Source organism: Schistocerca cancellata, chromosome 10, assembly GCF_023864275.1.
Source record: "Schistocerca cancellata isolate TAMUIC-IGC-003103 chromosome 10, iqSchCanc2.1, whole genome shotgun sequence".
In the NCBI taxonomy this organism is placed as follows: Eukaryota; Metazoa; Arthropoda; class Insecta; order Orthoptera; family Acrididae; genus Schistocerca; species Schistocerca cancellata.
The window spans coordinates 58174777-58190064 of NC_064635.1; the positions used below are offsets into that span (position 1 = coordinate 58174777).

At 41.6% G+C, this 15288-nt stretch overlaps 1 protein-coding gene across 1 annotated transcript in view; it reads right to left on the bottom strand.

The window, feature by feature from the left end:
• The window catches only part of LOC126106106 (beta-1,4-glucuronyltransferase 1-like), a 97004-nt gene that overhangs the window by 42552 nt on the left and 39164 nt on the right, over nucleotides 1–15288 (bottom strand). The window contains exons 4-5 of the mRNA XM_049912353.1: nucleotides 14002–14229; nucleotides 4867–5010 (exon numbers count right to left, since the gene is read on the bottom strand). Of these exons, the coding sequence (XP_049768310.1) occupies nucleotides 4867–5010; nucleotides 14002–14229 (372 nt within the window). The remainder of the gene's footprint in view (nucleotides 1–4866; nucleotides 5011–14001; nucleotides 14230–15288) is intronic.

Consider the following 15288-nt stretch of genomic DNA (forward strand, 5'->3'; position numbering starts at 1 on the left):
ACTGACTTCGCGGGACCTTTTTTAGGTACTTATTGGCTTCTCATTATTGATGCCTACTCTAACTTTCCTTTCATTGTCCGTTGCACGTCACCTACCACCCCGGCAACCACCAATGCTCTAGCTCGCGTTTTCTCTTTGGAAGGCCTTCCCTCTACTCTTGTTACTGATAATGATCCACAATTTGCCTCTTCCAATTTTGCAAATTTTTGTGCCCGTCACGGCGTCATGCATGTCATGGCCCCTCTGTTCCATCCATAGTCAAACGATGAGGCTGAACGACTGGTCCGCACATTTAAGGCTCAGATGAGGAAACTCCTGACTTCTTCTGCTGCTGATCATGCGCTTCTCCAATTTCTGGCTTCTTACCGTTTCACCCCCACGGGCGACCACAGCCCGACTGAGCTCTTACATGGCCGACAGCCCCACACGCTACTTCATCTTCTGCGGCCTTCCACCTCACGGCCGCGGGTGCCTTCGCTTGGCCGGTTCACCACCGACGACCTTGTATGGGTACGGGGATATGGCAGGCGGCCAAAATGGAGTCCTGGCCGCATCTTACGACACCGTGGCCAACACCTGTATGAAATCCAGACGGACACGGGTGTTGCAGTGCGTCATTCGGACCAGCTTCGGCCTCGTGTGCCGGAAATGCCTGTTCCGGATGCCGCAACACCACCTTCGGCTCTACCTGACGCTCAGGATACTGGAATATCTCATTACTCACAATGCAGTCCTCTCACCATCATATCGGTGCCAGCACAAGAACTGACGCCACCAGGAGACGTGCCCATGCAGGGACCGGATGACCATCATCTGTCGGAGCAACTCTACTTGTCTCCATCTTCTCCTACGGACGCAGACACATCGCCCACGTCTCCTGTTATAACAACCGGACTTGCCGCAACGGGCAGATTGGTGCACGGGGCCCCAGCAGATTTGACCCCCTCGCCTCCTGTCATCTCGACCCGTTATCATCGGGGACACTTCCGTCCGTACGGGAAGACAACACCTATGGACGTTAGCATTCTACAGGACACCTCCATCAAGACCTGTGCAAAAACTTCAAAGGGGGGAAAAGTGTTGTGACTCGCCGATCTTTCAAAGTGCCGCTGCCAGTTACGCGCGTCCTCTACATGCGGCGCTGTCTGCCAGCCATGCAGCAGCAGCGCCACCTCAGCGGCCAGCCAGCCAGCGGCCGCTAGGCTTGGACTCAGTTATGATTTGACTGTTAAAGTGTACACACATCTTACTCTGTTTACTTGATCTGTGACTTTCATGTATTGCGTCTTCCTTGAAATATATTTGTTCAACTTGAAGTTATAACAGAAGGACAGTAACAAAACACATTAAAGAGCACAAATGCCACATACATTTTAAGACAAAATGTAAAATCATCAGTAGTGAAGGACTTCCCTTCTTATTCCGTCCAGTATGTCTCCCATAACCCAGGGTTCTGGTGACTTTTCCGAACTGTACTCCTTTTCCTACACCTCTCCAGTCCTTTTCCTTCACTCCTCTTCGTTCCCCTCCAATTCTTCTGTACTGATGGAAAAAGGAGCCACTAGTGTGTGTGTGTGTGTGTGTGTGTGTGTGTGTGTGTGTGTGTGTGTGTGTGTGTGTGTTTTTTTTTTCTCCTGCCGCTGGTTGGTAAGTAGATTTCTTAACCATCCATTTACATTATCATTGGTAATACTAGTTGAAGTATTGGAATTATATATTAGTGTTAGTAACACAAGTTTCAGCAGTAGTAGTAGCTGCAGAATAATCAGGGTGGTGGTAGCAATAATAGGGCCTTTTTATACTTTTAATAGTTGTATTGCTTGTTATTGTAGTTGCAGTAGTAGTAGTAGTAGTAGTAGTAGTAGAAGCAGCATATGCCACTATAATAGTTCTAACAGCAGCAGATGAGAAAGATAACTGTATAATTAGTTAAAATAGATTGAAATAATGAAAACCTATGGCTCCTTTTCTGTCACAGTGAAGAAACATTTGACTGACAGTGAAAAAGATGCCACAGGAAAACTTCATGGAGAGTACCACACAGGTAGCCATCACAATGTTAGAACATTAGTAACAGTAGTAGTAGAAACAAATAATGGAAGGAGAAGGAAAACTTCATGGAGAGTACCACACAGGTAGCCATCACAATGTTAGAACATTAGTAACAGTAGTAGTAGAAACAAATAATGGAAGGAGAAAATAGTATTATAGGCACTGTAGACTTAATTCAATATTCAGGAAAAAATATCATCATACAGAATCACATACAAGCAATTTTATACAAGGTGACTTCAAAAATTAAGTTACACATTATTATGGCAGACCAAGTAACTTTTACTGAATGCTGCATTACATTTCAAAGAGACACAGGTACAATATACTACTTTTCATCCACTCTTTGAACATTGGTCCGAATGCTCTATCAATTGTTTAGTTCCTTGACAACACAAATCCAGTCCTCGGTCACGGAGTCATTTGAGAGCAGCTGTGTGAACATCCTATTTGTTGGAAAATCTCTTTTCCCCAGATGTTCTTTCAGTTTGGTAAAAAGATGGAAATCACACAGAGCAAAATCTGGAGTGTATGGCAGGTGCCCTCAAAACTCCCACTGAAAATCTCGATACAGAGCTTTTGTTGTGCATGCTGTGTGTGGTGTCGCATAGTCAATCCCGTTGCTTAATTTTCCAGGCCTTGTGTTTTTTGCATTTTGCCCACAAGAATTGTGCTGTTCCACATACCTCTCCTCTGGAGTAGATGTCCAAATGATGCACCATTTCACTTGCACCCTATATTGCACTTGTTATCCACGCCAGAGCAGAACTGTCTGCAGGAAATCCACAACACGTACATTCTTTTGATTAAGCACCCCTCTTGTTCCACAATAGTCAGTTCCTAAGTATGTAAAGGCCCATTGTTGTCGTGATGAAAGTGGAATAAAATAATAAATAAATAGTGACTGGCTGCTCAGTCATATGTTACGTGAAGTATCAGCTGTAAATGGAAAGTGAAGCCAATGGTTCAACGAAAGATGCTATCTGCAATGTCACGATATTCTTCCTGGTTTATGCAGGTGTACAGAAAACTTGAAACCTCCCTTCAAATTTCTCAGTTTGATACAATATAATTGGATTGCCATTTACTGGCATGTCAAGATGAGCGTCTGAAGCTCACTGAGTGACATTATGCAAGAGATATTTTCGCGCGCGCGCCCACACACACACACACACACACACACACACACACACACACACACACAAAATGTCCTACACTGTATTTCCTCCATATTTGTATTACACTATACTAACTACACACCATTAACTAGTAATGAAGATTGGCTATAATGCGTTTGACACACAAAACCAGTTAGGAGATTTCAATATATTTCTTGATTATTGTCGCACTGCAACTGCTTCACTTGGTTGCACTTGATTACATTAATGTAAACAGACCACCCCCAGATTAATACAAAAAGCACTTCCAATCAGGAGGAGGCTGGTTGGGCAGTCTTACCTGAGCAGATGCTGCAAGACTGCCTGGGTCTTGGGGTATTTGCCACACATCCAAGACATGACAGCAGACCCAGAGCCATATCATTGACAGAGTGGAAATACGGAAGCCACCGTGGTGCTAGTAAATTTACTGCCACATTGCCTTGCACTGCAGCACTGTTGTATAAGTAAAGTTAATGAGGCCATGTCAAAACAGGGACTGGACAAGCACAAATAAATACTGTCCATTTTAGCCAAGCAGTATTGGTCACCATATGAAGCCAGCTGCGAGAGGAAATCCACTCCAGTCATTGTCCCAAAATGTGTCATCCAGCCACCACTACCAGGTGATACCTTCACTAAGCCACTGAAAGCCTGCTGCACCTAATTCTAGATGCCATCAAGAGTTGAACTGGTACCTTCCGACCAGAGAGCCACATGCCGGCTGACTTTCATCAACCTCGGACCCCAAATCTGGAGGACTGTAGTATGTGCCCGAGTCTGCCTAGCTGCCTTGTCGAGGCAAATTCTACTTCCGCTGGTTCCCCTCATCTAGGCACACTTTACTGTTACCAATCACTGTCGCTACCACTACCACTGCCACCTACACTGGGGCCACAATTCAGCTCAGCATGCTTTAGCACGTGCAGCACTAAGATACGTGCCGATGTTAGCCTCCTTTCTGGAGGACAACACAGCTGCCTGCCGAGAGGGCTGGAGTTCTGACTCAGCAACTCCTCCTCACTGAGGAGGAACTCTGCAACTTATACTTTGGACTGGCCACACTGGCGAGGTCTGTGTGCCGAACTCAGCATCCTCGACATACGCCAGTGCCGATGTCTGACCCTGGACTATGCCGGTGACTATGCAATATGGTAAATTGACGAATTAGTGCAGTAATGTTCTCGATTAATCACAAGGCGTTCGCCCATTCACTACCCTTGCCTCACTGCAACCGTGTCCGAGGTGGAGAGCTGGATACTATCCTGACAACCGGCACAATGTCTCCTACAACATCCGCCTCCCTCCCTCTTGAGGTCAAGTCACCTGAGGCCTCTACATCAATTAACAATCAATGACTGTGCATTCATTGATGTCTCAACTTTCAAGACTTGGTTTCCTTGTATTCTAGCAACTTTGCAGACTAGCCAAAAACATGTTTATAATAAATACATACCAATGCAACAAAACTCAATTTTCATCTGTAAATATGAAACTGTCCTGCCACCAATCAGTTAACAAATGAGTGTTCAAAGCATTGTCTTTCTTTATGTGATAACTCTAGAACAAAGAACCGAGAATTATATTGTCATTACAAAATGTTTTCAGCTCAGGACTGTCACCGGCATCTAAAAGTAACCTTGTGGCGACAACTCACCGCTCGCAGGTTTGCACTCGGCACCATGTCGATGTCTGCGACGAGCACAAACTCGGTCTCGGCGCCTCGACGAGCGACGTTGCGCAGCAGGTTGTTTGGGTAACGGGCGCCTCCGGCATAATTGGCTCGATAGGCACCGGATACCTGTGGTCAGGTGAATTTACAAATTTGACAAATGCAGTGTGCCACAAAGTTCAGGAGCAGTTTCCTACAGACTCCGAAAGGAAATGCTAGAGCCTAAATCAGAATTAATTTCCACCTCACAAATAAGGAGCAATTTGTTTTGTTTCATTTAGCAGTTATTATTACAAATCAAGTTTTATGGGAGTCTCAAAATGCAAAGATTTTAAGTTTTCATCATTCTGCAGGAATCGATTGTAAACTATACGGACAACAGGCTGTGCAACCAATGAGTCATTACTGCCAGAAAAAAACCACAAGTTGCTATGCAGCAATAGATAACACGTAATGTATTTGCTCTGAAACAAATATGATAACAGTTTAAACCAGGCTTTAATGTTTCATTTCATGAAGATGGAAGCTCTCTTCAATGCTTAAAAAATATTTAACTGCAATAGTGGAAGTCATGGACTTAAAACATGTTCATCTAAACCGGAAAATACATGGGTTGCTTAGTTATAGAGTCTAAAAAATTGAATTACCACAATCCCATGATGCAAAGAATAAGATAATCACAAGAAAAATGGTAGTGACAGAGAGAGAGAGAGAGAGAGAGAGAGAGAGAGAAGAGTAATTGATAATACTTGCAAAAACTGTGGGAATAATGAAAGTGGAAGATCAAGAAAAAGCGTGGTCTGCCCACTGGATTCTTTGGGTCTTCTGCTTCTGTAGTATCGTTGGTTGTTGCATCAAAATGTAGATTTCCTCATTCTTCTTCATTCTCCTTTATCTAAGATCAGTCCACACATCTGCCTCACTACTCTTCTTTCAAATATTAGTAGTTTTTCCTTTTCTTGTTTAGTCATGCTTTAGGGGTTTCTGAAACATACATAACTGCTGGGCATATCACTGTTGTATACATTCTCATTTCAGTATTCACTGATACTGATTTTGAGTTGCATGTCCCCTGACGGAATTCATGTGTTTCATTTCCATAGCTACTCTTTCCTTGATGTCCATTTCTACACAGTGGTGAACTCTCCCGAACATCATAGGGATAGGAGGGTTAATAAGGTAAGTAAATCAATAAGTAATGATAATAATAAGGTAGGCAAACTAATTTCCCAAATGCTGTGAGTTAGTAAAGTATTAAACTTTTAAGCCTTGTCACACGAAATCAACTACGAGTAAGAGTGCTTCGAATTCCTGATGAGGGATCACAGATAGCCAACCGCGCGACGCTTGTTTACAGCGAGGCACGGGACAGAATGCACGCGGGGAGAGTTATATTGTCCCGGTTGCCTCTTCGTCATATCACACTTGTGAATCTGGAAGAGAGAAGGTGTCCAGCACAAGCCTTATAGAAGTCAATCGTAAAGAGTTGTTTTGCATCATTAGGCTGCCGCGAAACTCGCGGATACGTGTAGTGATTTTTTCATCATTAATGTGCCGAATGAAATAAGTTTTGTGAATGAATCCAGTGTTATTCAGTAAGTAACATATGACAAGTACTGTATGTAGTTTGTAGTAATTAGCTTGTCTGTTTATGCCGTAGCAACTAGTTATTATTTGTTGTCATATCTTTCAGGTGCATACTCTGAGTAATGGAGGATGTACACCCTTCGACTAGCAATGTAATATATAGTTGGGAACCTGTCACAGACGTCGACAAGTGGGAAGTTACAGTCGCTGTGTTTTGGTTTCTAAAAGTGTTGCAATACAGATGCATTATCAATGCACTACCGGAAGCAGCCAGATTGATAGGAGCGGCTATCATCGAGAGATTTTTGGAGCTGACGAACGAAATGACTTTTCTTGATACTGAAGTACTATAGCATGAAGACAAAGCAGAAGGTGATTCAGTGGAAGATATCCCAACTAGTGAATCGCAAAACGGTCATCACATCGGAAATCTCCACGTCTCTGGGAATATGTGCTTCATCTGTTCTCGATGATTATTATGAACCGATTACTAAATGATTTAACTACAGCACTATACCCCTTGAAGTAAAAGTTAAGGCGGTAGTGCTAGCCAGGAATCATCCAAATTGGAACTTACAAACACTGCAAAAGAATGGAGCAACAACAGCCCTGAAAAGGAAGGAGGACTTGAAATTGTGGGAAAGTGATATCGTTAAAGGAGGGACAAGATACGACAAATACCAGGCGATAAATAAGTGGACATATGACCGATTTGACGAATCTCATTGACGTAACGAGAATGTAACAACGAGAATACTTCAGGAGTGGGCTGCAGGTGCAGCTCTTCAGTATATGGCCAACAAGGATTTTACTTTTGCTGCATCATTATCTTGTGCAAGAAATTTCAAATCGGAGTATAAAATTTGTCAACGGCACGTCACTAGCGTCATTTATGACCGGTTTTAATCGTGATTACGTGATCAACACCGATCAAACATGATGCGAGTATCAGGTGAACATTAGATGCACGTTATCGCATAAGGGAGGAAAACGAACCCTTGTCCCAGTTGGTAGTAAAAACATACTAACTCATTCGTACACGGCGCAATATGCCATTGCAGCCTCTGGAAAAGTGTTGCCTTAGGCTTTCCTGTGTTCACAAGAAGTGAATGTTACATTTGCTCCTCGGGTTATAGAAGAGGTCAATCGCTTAACCGACTTGTTGAAAAATGTTTACATTACCTGCTCCAAACTGACGAATGCGATTTACAGAGCATTTATTGAAATGTTTTAAAACCATACGTTTCTGATAACAAGTTTTGTCTAGTATTGGATTCCTGGAGTGGACAAAGTAATACTACAATATATGACACAATGCTTATAGATGGCGAGGGTCAGCCGACGTGCACAGTAAAAGTAATACCGCCGAACTGCACACCTGTGTGCCAGCCGTGTGATGTTTATTTCTATCGCCAGGTTAAAAACTTTATTTCCAGGCTTCAGAATTGCAGTGTGCTTCTGGAAACCCAGCGGGAATTGCACGACCACACGGATGCAATAACTATTTACAGCATGATTCATAACCAACTTTCAGCACCGATTTTTCAGGCAATGATATCGTATGCATGGTACGCATCAAAATTAATTCCTGAAAAAGACATATATTTAAATGTAAACCAAGTTTGTTTTCTGCCGACCCTTCAGAAGGAATAGTGTAGCTTTCGAAAGGTTGCATTCATTAGATGTTCTTGGCCCCGCGAGTATATTTGTTTCAAATTTTTATATGACAAATACTATCCATCTAGTTGTTTGACAAAAACTGAGGACATGTAACAGTGACTGGAAGAGCCATTGTAAAAGTGACCTGGAGTAACATTTTAGTTGTTTACTACCCCAAGAGGTTTGAGGAATTTATTTGCCTACCTTATTATTATCATTCCTTATTGATTTACTTATCTTATTAACCCTCCTATCTCTATCAATTGAGATATGGAAAAATAAAAATGAAAAGAATAGCATCCACTAGGTTTCTTTGAGATTCGAAGCCCGGTTCTCCAATTACCAGCCAGTTACCTTACCCACTGCACTATCAGTGCTGTCGGCAAAAAGCTTTTTACCATGTGGGTACAGAAGCGACAGTTGTAAAAGTTTCTTTCCTCGATTTCTGGAATAGTATGCGTTTTCAGAGCCCATACTTGATGATTACAATTATCTATTGATCCCGCCCATTTTGAGTCGATTGCTCTTCATAACTTTTAGGGGTGATTTCCTCAAAATTGTCAGGGTGTTGACCCAAAATATCTTAAGATTCCTTCATTTTAGGTTGTACACAAGCGACATGCCAAATTTGAGCCAAATCGGTTGGCTGTGTCTGAGGCCTTCCCCTTGTCAGTGGTATTTTCAAAGCTCTGGCGATATTTGATGCATTGTTGGTAATAGTTTTCACGATTTTTGTCAGCTTCAAATCAAATTCAGAATGAATGTTCACAATCTGCTCAGCTACTTTTATCATAGCTGTGTTTCCCCTTAAACATCCTGCCACCCAGAGCTAACCCTTTTCATTCAAATGTTTCACAATCAATCCACTGAGTTGTTACACCAGATAGCTTCTCTTGGATGATGACCGAGTACCAGCAGAGGTGCATACACAATCAACCTTTTTCAAAGTTCCTTTTGTCTCCTCTACATATTCTGTGTATTGTTCTGCAATTTTTGACTGCCACTTTTTCTGGGTATAAAAATACAACCAGTCACTTTTTTGTATTTCAGATATGACTTATTGTACCATATAGAGGGTCTACACAAGGGCGATGTTCTTGAGGACAATATTATAGAAATGGAAGAGAATGTAGATGAAGATTAAAAAGGAGATATGATACTGTGTGGAGAGTTTGACAGAGCACTGAAAGATATGACTCGAAACAAGGCTCCAGGAGTGGACAACATTCCATTAGAACTACAGACGGCCTAGGGAGAGCCAGGCCTAACAAAACTCTGCCATCTAGTGAGCAAAATGTATGAGACAGGTGAAATACCCTCAGACTTCAAGAAGAATATAATAATTCCAATCCCAAAGAAAGCAGGTGTTGACAAATGTGAAAATTACCGAACTATCAGTTTAATGAGCCATGGCTGCAAAATACTAACACGAATTCTTTACAGACGAATGGAAAAACTGGTAGAAGTCAACCTCGGGGAAGATCAGTTAGAATTCCGTAGAAATGTTGAAACACGTGAGGCAATACTGACCCTATGACTTATCCTAGAAAATAGATTAAGGAAAAGCAAACCTACGTTTCTAGCATTTGTAGACTTAGAGAAAGCTTTTGACAATGTTGACTGGAATACTCTCTTTCAAATTCTGAAGGTGGCAGGGGTAAAATACAGGGAGCATAAGGCTATTTACTATTTGTACAGAAACCAGATGGCAGTTATAAGAGTCGATGGGCACGAAAGGGAAGCAGTTGTTGGGAAGGGAGTGGGACAGGGTTGTAGCCTATCCCTGATGTTAATCAATCTGTACATTGAGCAAGCAGTAAAGGAAACAAAAGAAAAAATTCGGAGTAGGAATTAAAATCCATGAAGAAGAAATAAATACTTTGAGGTTTGCCGATGACATTGTAATTCTGTCAGAGACAGCAAAGGACCTGGAAGAGCAGCTGTATAGAATGGACCGTGTCTTAAAAGGAGGGTATAAGATGAACATCAACAAAAGCAAAATGAGAACAATGGAATGTAGTCAAATTAAATTGAGTGATGCTGCAGGAATTAGATTAGGAAATCAGATGCTTAAAGTAGTAAATGAGTTTTGCTATTTTGGGAGCAAAATAACTGATGATGGTCGAAGTAGAGAGGATATAAAATGTAGACTGGCAATGGCAAGGAAAACATTTCTGAAGAAGAGAAATTTGTTAACATCGAGTATAGATTTAAGTATCAAGAAGTCATTTCTGAAAGTATTTGTATAGAGTGTAGCCATGCATGAAGTGAAACATGGACGATAAATAGTTTAGAGAAGAAGAGAATAGAAGCTTTCGAAATGTGGTGCTACAGAAGGATGCTGAAGATTAGATGGGTAGATCACATAACTAATGAGGAGGTATTGAATAGAATTGGAGAGAAGAGAAGTTTGTGGCACAACTTGACTAGAAGATGGGATCGGTTGGTAGAACATATTCTGAGGCATCAAGGGATCACCAATTTAGTACTGGATGGCAGTGTAGAGGGCAAAAATCGTAGAGGGAGACCAAGAGATGAATACACTAAACAGATTCAGAAGGATGTAGGTTGCAGTAGGTACTGGGAGATGAAGAAGCTTGCACAGGATAGAGCAGCATGAAGGGGTGCATGAAACCAGTCTCAGGACTGAAGACAACAACAACAACAACAACAACAACAACAACAACAACAACTAGTTTTCAAGCCAATGCAGGCTCATCATGAGATGAAGGTGTTCCAGGAACATTGTATTATGGGCCAAGTATAGCAAGATGCTGTGATGGTGGGGCTGGCAAAAATGACAAACCTAGTAATCAGAAATGGGAATGATGTTACATTTTGAGTACTTACCGTGCGCTGCATTGTGGTACCGATTTATAGCAAATCCATTCCCGTAATATACATTATCAGGTGTACACACAAATATACACAGTATTTGGCTGCACTTGGTTTCACACTTATTGGGTTGGATTGGGTTGTTTAGGGGGAGGAGACCAGACAGTGAGGTCATCGGTCTCATCGGATTAGGGAAGGATGGGGAAGGAAGTCGGCCGTGCCCTTTGGAAGGAACCATCCCGGCATTTGCCTGGAGCGATTTAGGGAAATCACGGAAAACCTAAATCAGGATGGCCGGACGCGGGATTGAACTGTCGTCCTCCCGAATGCGAGTCCAGTGTGCTAACCACTGCGCCACCTCTCTCGGTTTCACACTTATTCATAGAATGTACACACTGGGTGTAAATACAGGGTCCGGCAATAAAGCCTACCTAATTTTAACTGGTTGTCACACAAAAACTAAATATGACAGAGAAAAATTACTTTTATTTATGAAAAATAAATACTTCGCCATTTTGGATTATTTGGTTTTAAAAATTATAAGTGCTAAATGACGTCCTCCATTGTTGATACATTGACGAAGTCTATCCCAGAAGTTCTCCATACATCTAAGTGCCATTTCTCTTGGAATGGCTGCTGCTTCTTGGGTAATGGCCTCTTTAAGTGCTTGCGGTGTCGTGGGACGATATTTGTACACTAGAGCCTTTAAATGTCCCCAAAGAAAAAAAAAAAAAAAAAAAAAAACATTGCAAGGTGATAAATCAGGTGACCTTGAGGGCCACACGATGTCTCCTTGCAAAGAGACCAGATGACCAGGAACCAACTCATGCAGCATTTCCGTAGAACACTGAGAGGTGCGGGATGTTGCTCCATCTTGCTGGGACCACAATTCTTGATCTTCATGATCTGCAATAAATTGGTTTAGCCTAGGTTGGTGGAAGGTCTTTAGCATGTGACAATAACAGTCTGAATTAACCATTACTAAGAGGCCATCGTCTTCGAAAAAATACAGTCCCTCCATAAAACATTCAGCAACGGTGCACCAAACTATCACACGAGGGGTATGTAGTGGTCGCTGATGAATTTCATGAGGGTTTTCTGCAGCCCAGTAGTGGAAATTTTGTTTGTTTACAGTTCCTTATAAGTGGAAATGGGCCTCATCCGAAGACATAAACAAAGTGCCAGGCATTTTATAGAATTTACTCACATGCAGCTCTGCAAGTTTCAAAATCTCTTTCACTTAATTCCTGGGTAACCATCATTTTGAAGGGGTGCTTATGAAGTTCTCTATGAAGAATTCTTAGACTCCTATCAGAGAAACCCAGGGCAGCTGCATGTTTAAGCACTGAACACATTGCTAACTGTTGCACAGACACTCACACGTGCGACATTTTCCGGGACTGTCGCACTCCGAGGACGGTCAGTAGGTTTTATTTTCAGTGCTGAGCCTGTCTTTCTAAAGCTTGACACTCACAGTTGAATAGTTTTTAATAGTCTCTGAAACTCTCACAGAGTACTAATCACAGAACCACCATCGTTACGAATAAATTCATCCACAACAAACACAGGATGCTCACGAAGCCCCACCATAGCACACACTGAAAATGGCAGGTACACCACTTTCAAACAAAACACACTCCACACCAGTATCCTCACTACGATTTGCACACCGACTACGTAAAATATGGGAGGTTTTATTGCCGGCCCCTCTACAAAGAGTATATATACAACAGAATAACACTTTGCTACATAATGATCTTTGGCCAAAGATGTATTGTATTACAAAATAAATATTTATAGGTACAGATAATATTTAAGTGACTCTTGCTAGCTACAGCTGTGTTCTTATATTGACAATATACAAGTAATACAGATTAAAAAGGTGCACAAAAAATAAACAAATAGAGTGAACTATATACAATGCAATTTAACAGTGAATGAATTAACAATGAATGAGTTACAGCATGTCAGAGTTGTTACACATCTAAGAAAGTGAAGTATTTACTATGTAATTATGTGATACACAGTTTTTACAAGCCTGAGAGAATATAATTTATGCAGGGGGATGGATATGTCTCGTTACTCTCTTAGATGCAGACACTATTTACACAGATATAGCTGTCACCTGTTCACTGAATGAACTCTCTTAGTGTTGCCAGCAAGTAAACTCGTAATCACACAAAATTGTAATACCGATCTCGTTCACTCCTTCTTTCCTTCCTTCACTTCCTAATGTGATCACTAGGTATTATCAGATGATTTTGGTACATTTTACATCAAGCAAACAATAAGTCAAGATTTAATGTATAATTAAGCCCTCCTACATTTTCTAATAATTAGAATCACGGTTATATTCGCTTTATCTAGCACTTGTTGCACCATCAATATCTGTCATGGAACTATTTTTGTTTGAACAAATCGCTCATCAAATGAATGACAACTACAAAGCATGAAATAAAATATTGATGAGAAGCATTTACAGAAATTTACATATACAAAATATATCTATTTTAAGTATTTCAAATAAAATTGAAAAATCATTTTGGAAAAAAAGGTACTTTAAATGCAAAATGAAAATAAGTATTTTTCATTCTGTATTTGCATTTCAAATGTATGTATTTCACATAACTCACATTTCTCACAAAAACGGAATGAGAATATAGACACTGGAGGATATCTAAGAAATAAATGACAATTTTGGATGGAGAAGAGTTCACAGCAGACCACATCAAAACAGTCAAACTACCAATGGACGGAAAAAATAAAAGCTGCAGCAGCCGCCAATGACTGTTTTCACATCCTGTGCCTTATTATTGCTTTTGACCCCTCAGTGCAATTCATCTATTGATTCTGAGACCTACTTTTGAATCTGATGAATTACATCATTGATTAGCTAGAGGCAAAACTGCAAAATAATGTGTGTGTGTGTGTGTGTGTGTGTGTGTGGGTGTGTGTGGGTGAGGGGAGGCACCCATAAAACAAATAGTAGGCAACTAGCCAGACAAATTTTTGGTCTCATTTCTGAATACAGCTGCCTACCTGCATGCCGGCCGTGCTGCACGGGTCGGCACCACTTGGTGGGGGTGGGACGAGTGGCGGCTGCGGTGCCACCTCCCTGCCCCTCCCTCCCGCAGAGGACATCGGCGAGACGAGGTGGAACGACACATTCTGCCGGATGCCAGAGTAGCACGAGCGCAGGCTGGCGATGGCCCACAGTGCCGCCGACAGGTCCCGGTACTCAGCGTACACCGCCACCGACACCACGCCCTGCGCATTCGGGTTCCGATTAATCTGCGTCAAAAAAATATTGGGTCAAGACAAAAATACTGCAACAGATTACAAAATGCATAATTGTTGTGATCAATTCCGGATGCTTAAACTGTCGGCATCGGCATCATTCTGGGCTTCTACGTTGGCCACTGGCAGTTTATTTGTTCTGAGAATTTATGATTACTGCAGCGGTATAGAAGTAAGAAGGTGGATGTGTGATGCATTCTATGCGCATAAGGATGGAGCATACTTTACGGTGTCACTACTATGCTCCCTCTGCCCCTCACCACATGCTCCAGCCGTTGCCGGCCCTGATATCTGGAAATGATGAGCCAAGTGCCACATTAAGCCACTGCTGATACTTCCGACTCTACGTAAAAAAAAAAAAAAAAAAAAAAAAAAATGCTCAGTAAACTATCATTATCAATTGCCAAAGTAATATTTGTCATGTTTACTTCACACTGTCCACAATGAGCACTACAACTTGCTCAATATACAGATTGAATAGCATCGGGGATAGGCTACAACCCTGTTTCACTCCCTTCCCAATAACTGCCATCTGGTTTATGTACAAATTGTAAATAGCCTTTCGCTCCCTGTATTTTACCCCTGCCATCTTCAGAATTTGAAAGAGAGTATTCCAGTCAACATTGTCAAAAGCTTTCTCTAAGTCTACAAATGCTAGAAACGTAGGTTTGCCTTTCCTTATTCTATTTTCTAAGATGAGTCATAGGGTCAGTATTGCCTCACATGTTCCAATATTTCTAAGGAATCCAAACTAATCTTTCACGAGGTTGGCTTCTACTAGTTTTTCAATTCGTCTGTAAAGAATTCGCGTTAGTATTTTGCAGCAGTGACTTATTAAACTGATAGTTCGGTAATTTTCACATTTGTCAACACCTGCTTTCTTTGGGATTGGAATTATCATATTCTTCTTGAGGTCTGAGGGTATTTCGCCTGTCTTGTACATCTTGCTCACCAGATGGTAGAGTTTTGTCAGGGCTGCCCCTCCCAAGGCTATCAGTAGTTCTAATGGAATGTTGTCTACTCTGGTGG